The 9973-nt window shown below is 38.4% G+C and overlaps 2 protein-coding genes across 2 annotated transcripts in view; one reads left to right on the forward strand and one right to left on the reverse strand.

The window, feature by feature from the left end:
- The window catches only part of LOC107712304 (max dimerization protein 3-like), a 7577-nt gene extending 3254 nt beyond the window's left edge, over positions 1-4323 (forward strand). Inside the window, exons 3-6 of the mRNA XM_016517519.1 lie at positions 831-860; positions 1278-1392; positions 3416-3581; positions 3996-4323. Of these exons, the coding sequence (XP_016373005.1) occupies positions 831-860; positions 1278-1392; positions 3416-3581; positions 3996-4111 (427 nt within the window). The 3' untranslated portion in view covers positions 4112-4323. The remainder of the gene's footprint in view (positions 1-830; positions 861-1277; positions 1393-3415; positions 3582-3995) is intronic.
- A 555-nt stretch (positions 4324-4878) lies between these two features.
- On the reverse strand, positions 4879-8434 carry LOC107712305 (PRELI domain-containing protein 1, mitochondrial-like). Its single transcript, XM_016517521.1, has 6 exons — positions 8268-8434; positions 7348-7469; positions 6978-7203; positions 6114-6227; positions 5771-5849; positions 4879-5668 (listed from the first exon to the last, which is right to left on the reverse strand). The coding sequence occupies exons 2-6, from the start codon at positions 7437-7439 to the stop codon at positions 5547-5549; spliced, it is 633 nt and encodes a 210-aa protein (XP_016373007.1). The 5' UTR covers positions 7440-7469; positions 8268-8434; the 3' UTR covers positions 4879-5546.
- Between the last annotated feature and the right edge of the window lie 1539 nt (positions 8435-9973).

Below are 9973 nucleotides of genomic sequence, written 5' to 3' on the forward strand. Positions count from 1 at the left end.
CAGAAAGAAAAATGGTATATCAAATCATTCTATTATAACATAATTGAGAATCATCTTTATACAAAGTTTGGTAAAAAAAATTAAAAATCCTGAAAACTAAAAATGTATTGGTGATTTAAAATATCTATTGTTTTTGCCCATGCATGTTCATTCATGTCTTTTTATTTTTTTTTTTAAATTGAGTCCCAATGTCCTCTACCGAGGACATAGCATAACTTATGAACGAAATATCTTTTTTTTTCCCAACTTTTTTTATGCTCTAAACAATGTAAAGACATGAAAGAAAACAATTTTTTTCCTAAAAATCTTTTCTCGGGTCTTAAGAGGTTAAAATATTGTTGTTAAACAAGTTTGGATGATACAATTAGTAATAAATCATGATAGAAATGTCAAAGCATTACAGCTTTACAGTGTTCAGCAGGAAAATTATGTTTCAATGATGCAAACAAAATTCTGCTCTAAAAAAGGACAATAGTAAACCGTAAATGTTTGAGTTAAAAGTCAGTTAATTATTCAGTTCACTTTAATAACTCTGTAACGTTCATCAATTATGGAATGAGTTCAGTTTGTTTTCTATAAAGCAGCTCTGGAGAAACAGTGACGTCATCATGTAGCTCAGTTCAGTTCTCATCAGTAGTGTCTGTGCAATCAAGATGATAATATTGCCAAATATTAAGTGCTGAGTTGATTATATTAACTGAAGGTCAATCTAATCAGATGGTATTGGCTACAAAATGTGTATCCACACAGATCATATGCAAATAAATGACTAATATATTTAATATGAACAAATCAAATGTTATGGCTAAATAATTTGTTCTTTGTTTCAGGTCTGTTCACAATGAGCTGGAGAAACACAGGTAACCAAGTCTTATTTTGCATTCTGTCCTTCAATTCAGCAATATTGTAATTGTGCTGTTGTTCTAAATAACTACAGTTTTTCAGTAATTCAGTCCCATCGGTGTGGGAGTGTGATATTGGTTTTTGCAGCAGTTCAATGAAAAGTTGCTATTGAGCAACTTAAATTTCAGACAGATTTTGCCAAATTAAAAAGCATCAAGCTTTAAAATGCTATGCTCACATACTCTGGTCTGTAGTGCATGAACACTGACAACATACAAATAGTGAAAAGTCCCAGTGCTATTGGAACGCTGTACTGGAACTAACGGTTGTAGAATACATTGTGTTACAAATTTAAGCTGAGGTGAAATGAAATGTGTCTTTGTGGTTTTGCATACGTTTAAATGTTATGTTGCTGCATGTGTTTGTGGTTGTAGGAGAGCTCAGTTAAAACATTGTTTGGAGCAGCTGAAGCAGCAGGTTCCTCTGTCCTCAGATTCAGCTAGAAACACAACCCTCAGTCTGCTCAGACAAGCACAGCTGCACATCAAGGTGAGTCACCTTGACCATACAAAAAAATTGTAAATATTATATATATTTAATATTAAATATAAATTATTGTCTTTAGGCTCTAGTATAAAGACAACCATTTATTTTTAGGTTTGTCACCCTAAAAGTGTTTAAACACCTTTATTGCATAATTTGTGTATTTTGCCCTTTGAATTTCTATGCTTTTAGGCAAAAAAAAAAAAAGAAAGTTGAGACATCAAATTAATTTCCACATTTTAGTACGTAAATGATGATTGATAGTGAAATAAATTATAAATGTTAATATAATTTAGGGACTTTTAGTGGATCTGATTAAAAAGTGCATACAGTGGGCATTCTGGTGGAACATCCCAAAGCATCAACCCAGTGAACGGCAGCTTTATGAAAATAATGATGAGTATAGGGAACAGACATAAAGTTCAATGAAACTGTTGTATCCCCAACATGCATTCAATGCTCTTTTATTTTATTAAAGGGTTGGTTCACCCAAAAATGAAAATTCTGTCATTAATTACTCACCCTCATGTCGTTTCAAACCCGTAAGACCTTCATTCATCTTTGGAACACAAATTAAGATAGTTTTGAGAGCTGTCTGACCCTGCATAGAGAGCAAAGCAACTGAAATGTTCCCAAGTCCAGAAACGCAGCAAGGAGTAGGGATGGGCGATATCTTATCGTTTGCGATATACCGGTAAAAATTCTCCCCACGATAAGAATTAGTCTTCCTGCGATAATAACGATAAAGTCTAGTTGTTGACATATTTCTGTGTGCGACAGTGCGGAGCGACATCACGGAAAGCGGACGTGAAATTGAGGAGTAGCCTATATCGCTAAATGAGGAGCTCGAGCTGTAACTGGTTTGGTTAGGGCTGTACAGTGCACAAAAAAATCAGTCTGAATAAATGTACTACAGTAGACTTCATATTTTTAATTTTCCCAATGCCCCCCACCCAAACCTGAAACTTTACATTAAAGAACTATAATACTATTTGCAGAATTTAAAACTAGTTACATAGGCAGCACTTCCAGTCAACCTTCTGAGCCCTCTTGAACTGGCTGTCTGTCATTGGAAGGCACATGAAACCACCTCCTGCATTGATGGCATTCGATCTGAAAAAAGAAAGAAAGATAATAATCTAATCATAAATACCAGAAATATCGTGATATATTTTAAAGCCCATATCGCCCATCCCTAGCAAGGAGATCGGTAAAATAGTCCATGTGACATCAGGGGTTCAACCGTAATTTTACGAAGCTACGAGAACTTTCGGTTGAACCCCTGAATTTTCATTTTTGGTTGAACTATCCCTTTAATGTAAGGTAAAGTTACGTCTTTGGGATTTTGTTGGATTTGATTTCTACTGTTACTCAGCGAGTTTGCTTCTGTTTCTTAGCGTCAAGCTTAAACCACATATAAAACAATCATGTAACACATCTCATTTGTGGATGAATGGCTGTTAGATTGAATAAAGTTTATTAAAAAGCAAAGAAAGTTACTGTACTTATGAGTACTGTTGTTTCCCTTCATACACAGTGCTATAATGGCAGCCTTGCATGCAGTTCTTGAAGCACCCACAAGATGCCGCCATTTATTGGTGGATCGCTATTACAAGACTGATGTCCAATTTTAGAAAAATGCTTAAATATTAAATAAATTACACAAATGTTATATCATGCATTTACTGTGAATGGTTTATGGTTTTTGTCTGCCAGCAAAGAAAGGAGCTAACCTAATTAATCAATTAGAGAGATGTGAAGCAAGTCGTTCTGATCCTGGTGATCAGGTGGGTCTTCATGTGCGCTTGCAGAAGCTGCAGGAACAGGACGAGCATGCAAAGCTGCTGAAGGATCGTCTGCGCTGGGAGCAGAGAGAACTGCGCACACGGCTGGAGAATATCATGCATTTACTGTGAATGGTTTTTGTCTGCCAGCAAAGAAAGGAGCTAACCTAATTAATCAATTAGAGAGATGTGAAGCAAGTCGTTCTGATCCTGGTGATCAGGTGGGTCTTCATGTGCGCTTGCAGAAGCTGCAGGAACAGGACGAGCATGCAAAGCTGCTGAAGGATCGTCTGCGCTGGGAGCAGAGAGAACTGCGCACACGGCTGGAGAAACTGCAGGGCGGTTCAGAGAGGATGCGTAACGACAGCCTTGGCTCAGCGGTGTCCTCCGAGAGATCCGACTCTGAGAGAGGTGATGATCATATTCTTAACTAGCGTTAGAGTTTCTGTGAGCTTGATATGAGCTTTCAGAGTTAAAATATATATATATATATATATATATATTTATATTGTTATTATGATGATGATCAGTAACTAACTTAGCTAAAATGTGCATCCTGAGATGCTTGTCAAATTTACTGAAAGAGTTCACATCACATGTATGGTGGACACTTGTTGCTGCTTTTCTTACTCCAACTCACCTATTTTTTTTAATTTAATTAAATATTGAATTTACTTTAGAAATCCAAATGGTAAATATTCAGACACCTGTTTTATGTCTGAGATTTAGTTCTTGTTCAGAGTTTTTGTTCTCAAGCCTATTGTAATGGGTGGTAAGAGTAAATAGTCACACGAGTTGTTGATCATATTTGCTTGAAAATTGCAGAGGACGTTGAGATTGACGTGGAGAGCATGGTGTGGACTCTGGAGTCAGATGGACTGGGCTCATCACACGCTGGGGTGGACCATAGCTACTCTACCTCTGATCACAACTGGTTATGACCCTCCCAGATCTACAGATGACACAGAACGGGATTAAATGGATGAGGGACTATGTTTGATGGGCTTTACCATCGTCACCACAGAACAGCCTTATGTTGCTGCCATGCTGAAAACATCAGCCGGAAACAACGTCTAAGCATGACTGGAATTTATTTTGTGTAGTGTATTCTTTACACCAGGGGTGGGCAAACTTGGCCCTTCCAGGCCACTTTCCTTCAATCATTTATGCAAACTATTATGAACAATGCCTTTGTTTTCAGATGTTTGTACAGTAATTGTGTTAATGTACACAGCAAAATGTACATTGTATATACAGTTCTGAACACCAAATGCCTTATGAACTATTCGTATGTCATTGAACCAGGAACACCTTTGTATTTATGTCTCTCCTTGTACTCATATGTAGCATTTTATTATTTTTTACCAACATAAGCCTTTTGTACAAATAAATATTTTATGTATTTAATTTGACTTGTCACTATGATTTTGTATTCTGTACGTTATTCATTTGAAACTGGGAACTTGGCTGTATTACATTAGTCTACAGTTTCACCTACATATCAGACCCAACCTGATGTGTCAAAGTCTTGGAAAAAAAACAACCTAGTATTCAGTCATATCAAACCAAAGCTCTTCCTGATTCTGAGAGCAGGTTGGTCTATTTTAATGCTATGGTTTTCTGAAGAAAATAAGTGGTGTGGTAAAAGCTTTCCAAGATTTACTTTATCTGCTTAAACTATGCCATTAAATGAAATGAAAGAACCATGTCAGATAGAAAACATTTATTGGTAATAGCTATTGATCACAAACAATTAAGAGCTATAAGACATTATGCAAGCTATCTTACCCTTTCATTAAACAAATGCGTTTCTTCTTTCAGACACTCAACATCTGACATGTTTTGACAACTTTCACACTTGTAATCAGACATTGCCGTCCATCCAGTGCAATACTTTCTGGCATATGCTCTCATGTGCCAAAGATCAGACTCCTCTAGATATCACGCCGGCAATGACTGCTGGAACTGTGGACCCATCAATGCAGATAGAACTTCAATTTGAAGCAACGAATCACATTGCTAAACAAGGCAGATTACAGACCTCAGTGTGAAGTGTGAATATGAAGATTCAGAGAGGCCATGTTTGAAATACATCAACAAAATCAGATAAATTAAGAAATTAATTTAGCAATCAAAAAAATGCAAACATCTCAGGAGCAGGTGGAGGATGGTGCTGTATCAAATCAAGTTTACTGGAGAGTTTCAGTCGAAGAGCACATGGGCTTCACTAAATGCATTCGGAGAATCCAGATTTGATCATCTCAGCTCCTGGCTAAATGCATCTCACATCCACGTCTGTGCCCAGTGTGATGGGGCCCTTTTCAGAAGTGCTGGGAGAGTCCGGACACTGCGCCTCCTCCAGGCGTTGTGCGCTCATCATACATACTGCTTCTTTTGAGCTTGAGAGGCTAAATCTTTCGCCTTCTCTTTGGCAGCGAGTGCGGTTTCTCTTGCCTTCACAGTTGCAGTTTCTGCCAGCGTTCGTGTGGGCAGTTCACCTGTGCAGTAATGAGATCCAGCTTAGCCAACCAGGTTTACAATCAAAATGAATGAAACCATTAAGCGGTTACTGCATGCTTGAACTCTAGCTGGCATCTTACCTTGCATCTTGGCCAGGACGTACTCAAAACCTTTCATGGTCTTTGTAACGTTGCTCTTAAACCGGGCAAGACCAAATTCCTGGAAATGGGATGGAAAGCAAACTGAAAAACACTCCTTGCTGCCAAGTGTTGTGGAAGTTCCAGTGAGGTCATTTAACTGCAGACTAAACAACTGTTAGCTATAAACACCACGCGTGACGCATGTCTTCTGCATCAACCCGACGATCCAGGCTGTAGAATGTTACTCAAATGTATTTAAACAGATCACATACACTACTGTAATAAAACTGTCTTTGAGAGCAACATGACCACATGTTGCTTAGACATCCTTTCACCCGCTGACCTGAATCGCTCTAGTGAGGCCGTACAGTTTGGAGGAAATCCAAGCCTCTCTCTTGATCTCGGTCCAACTGTTGTTGTCGGGGTTCACTCTGTACACACAACGCTCTTCAATACTCTACAGACAGAAAACACATAGTTAACCTCTTGTAGTTCATGTCTAGTCAGGCCAGGTGATAATTAATCAGAGCCAGTCCAGGAATCCATACAAAATAACTATATTATGGAAGTAAAATAAAGTGTTTTTGAATGTTGAATTGCACTAATTGTAAAAAAAAAAAAAAAAAAGAATTTCAGCCCATAAAAATACAATGCATTCAAATGCAGGCACCGTTAATGCAATGCATTTTTGGCTTCAATTAGCGCAATCCACATGCTTTTTTGTTTCAAATACATTTCTCATTTTACTTCCATACTATATTCACTGAGGTAGCAGCAGGTGAAATATTATTCATCTTTCGTCTGCAATTTTCAGCATGCTGTGCTTTAGTTAAGAGGAAGAGAAGCGTCTTTAAATTCATCCCATTTAAAGCACCTCTTTGGCCACTGTGTCACCTCTTCTAATTTTGAGTATATCACCAAAAACTATTTGCATCTTTAATTAAATTATTCATTAATTTTTGAATTATCCATTAATTCTTTTCTTTAATCCACAACATTCGGAGGACAAATTAAGTGCTTATTGTCATAAAAATACTGTCAGAATGCACAACAAATGAATGGTCCTAAAAATAGGCTTAATTTGTTTTTGTGACAAATATAAATCCTTATTTTGGATTTATATTTGTTCCTATTGATTTGGGGGTGCAATAACACTCGGGCATGTTCTTGTCAGCTCTGTGAGACAGGAGGAGGGATGGCGGCCCACCATCACACGAGCGTGGCTGATGTTCCAGGTGCGAGTGGTCATGGTCCTGCCCCGAGGATCCACTACAGAGTCCTCAATGATGTAAGCCTTCTGTGCCATGTGAGCAGGCAGAAACCTCTCCGCCCAGCGAGGAGCTCTGCTTGTTTTGGTCAGGAGACGTCTGGAGATCAGACAGTTGTCCGGAGTGACTTCCCGAAATATGATGTCTTCCGTTAAAACATGATTACTGAGGAATAATAATACAGAAATGATAAGGAATCAAATATACAGTGGTTACAAAACTAAAAATATAAGACAACAATAGGAAATCTTGCAAAAAAAGTTGTATGAGGGTATCTTAAAAGAAGACAGATATGTATATTTGTAGTACCTGTAGGGGTTGGGGTATCTCTGCCAGAATGCCAAAAACACTTGGTCCCATGAGCTCTTTAGAAAGCCTGCACAGCTGAAATACTTCACCATTGCTCCCTCACAACCTGCTTGTGCTAAAAACTGCAACAAAGCACAAACACAGCAACTAGTTGATAACTGAAGAATACTAGCTAACCTAAATAATACATTTAAGACAGACATGAGGAAAGCCTTAATTATGATATGATGAATAAGAGTGGTTTTAAATGAGTATGTGCAACTTTGGCTATGGGATGACAGACCAGACGCACGAGCTGCATTCCTGCACACGTGACTGACTGGAATATTCTAGAGGCGCCCAAAAGCTTTTGCAGGTTATCTTATACTAATGAGTCAAAAATGCTGTCTATGCAGACAACTCGTTTTTCAGACTAGAATGTTAACAAAAGCTGAGTAGGTTTCGTGAAGATCCAGATAAGCACTCCGTTGATACCATAACGACGGAGACATAAGCCATCAAGACAACAAGCTCACTATGTGTTGAGACTAAGATGCCCAGAATGGTAAGTTAATCAAGTGACAGGATTGTGATGCTATGATGGCCAAAAACGCTGTTTAGGTACACAGACCACTGGGTTTTGACAAGATATGGTGCCTAAAAATCCTAGACGGCCATAGAATTACAAGTTTTACGGCTACCTAAAAGATTATTAGATCGTTTTATTATTAATAGGAGAAGTAGTAGTGGTCACAAGTGTTAAAAAAATGTAACCCTGCGCCTTTACTTCAGCTAAACGTGCACCGCTGGAGTGGATGAGATGAATGTCATGCAGAAGCGCTGCTAGCTCGCGGCTAACGCATGTTTAACTTGCTCTCTCTCTCTCTGAATGAATGAGCTGATTCTACATGAACATGAAAGCGGAGCGAAGGAGGACTTACCAACGTAAACAGAAGACGCGGCGCTTAACGAAGTGATTTTTCTCTAGTCCTACATTTTGTGATCATCCACCGTGTGCCTCGTCCACATGACTGCACGTAACTAAAGAGAGGACGGTCATGGTCACTTACGACACTTCCGGAAGACCACGCGCTTAGAAGGGGAGGGTTTGTCATAACGTGGGACATTCTAAAACGCTTAAACGCTTAACGTGGCTTAACGTACGTAAACAACGACCGGGGAAACCCACATTTTTGTCAAATTTTACTTATAATAAACACTTGCTACTGTCAAAAGAACGAGTCCTTAACGTTACTCCACAGATAAAGTGAATAATATCACATTAAGCGTTCTCCCCCATAGAAGTCCATTATAAGGAAACAGCTTAACGTGTTATGATCCAAAAGCGCAGACAAATCAATAAACATGACAATGAACGCGTTGCTGTCCCGTTGTTTGGGGGCGTTGACCCTGTGCGCGTGGCTCTGATCATTACGATACAGCGCTCTGCGCGAGGGCGGGATCATTAGAGATAATGAGCGGAGACAGGAGAAACCTGTACCTGTCTATACTGTCATGCTTATTACTAAATTAAACTGAACCAAATTACATTGTTCTCAGTTCGTCGATGCGTCCACGTTAAGCTGTTTCCTTATAATGGACTTCAATGGGGGAGATATTATAATACGTGATATTATTCACTTTATCTGTGGAATAAGGGCTCGTTCTTTTGACAGTAGTTAGTGTTTATTACAAGTAAGATTTGATAGAAATGTGGGTTTCCCTGGTCGGTGTTTAGGTACGTTAAGCCACGTTAAGCGTTACATATCTATGGGTTTTGTCAATGTGGCTTCATATGTGGTTGATGTATTGGCATAATATTCGATTAATGTTAGATTTGATTGTCTTGATTGATAGATTATTATAAAGCATTCGATACTGTAGGTCACAATTTTTTATTTGAAGTTCTTGATTTCTTTGGTTTTGGCAATAACTTTATCCGTGCAGTTCGAACATGATCTAATAATCGCAATAGCTCTGTTCAGTTACCCTGTGGGACCACTCCTACAGTCGTGGTCAGAATTATTGGCACCCTTGGTAAATATGATCAAAGAAGGCTGGGAAAATAAATCTGCATTGTTAATCCTATTGATCTTTTATTTTAAAAATGTACAAAAATCTAACATTTCTTTGAAGAATAAGAATTTAAAATGAGTGGAAATCTCATTATGAAATAAATGTTTTATTCTAATGCCCGTTGGCCATAATTAATGGTGCCCTTTTATTCAATACTTTTTGCATCATCCTTTTGCTAAGATAACAGAGTCTTCTCCTATAATGCCTGATGAGGTTAGAGAGCACCTGACAAGAGATCGGAGACCATTCCTTCATCCAGAATCTCTCCAGACCCTTCAGATTCCCAGCTTCTCCTCTTCAGTTCACCACACTCATCTTCTATAGCGTTCAGCTCAGAGGACTGGGACAGCCATGGCAGAAGCTTGGTTTTGTGCTCAGTGACCCATTTTTGTTTTGATTTTGATGTTGGTTTTTGGATCATTGTCCTGTTGTAAGATCCAACCTTGGCCCATTATTAGATTTCTAGCATGGTCAGTCAGTTTTTAATTTTTTATCTGTTGGTATTTGGTAGAATCCATGATGCCATGTATCTAAACAAGGACCTCTGGCAGAAAAATACACCAACAACATT

The sequence above is a fragment of the Sinocyclocheilus rhinocerous genome, unplaced genomic scaffold (genome assembly GCF_001515625.1).
Source record: "Sinocyclocheilus rhinocerous isolate Xijiao unplaced genomic scaffold, SAMN03320098_v1.1 scaffold808, whole genome shotgun sequence".
Taxonomy (NCBI): Eukaryota; Metazoa; Chordata; class Actinopteri; order Cypriniformes; family Cyprinidae; genus Sinocyclocheilus; species Sinocyclocheilus rhinocerous.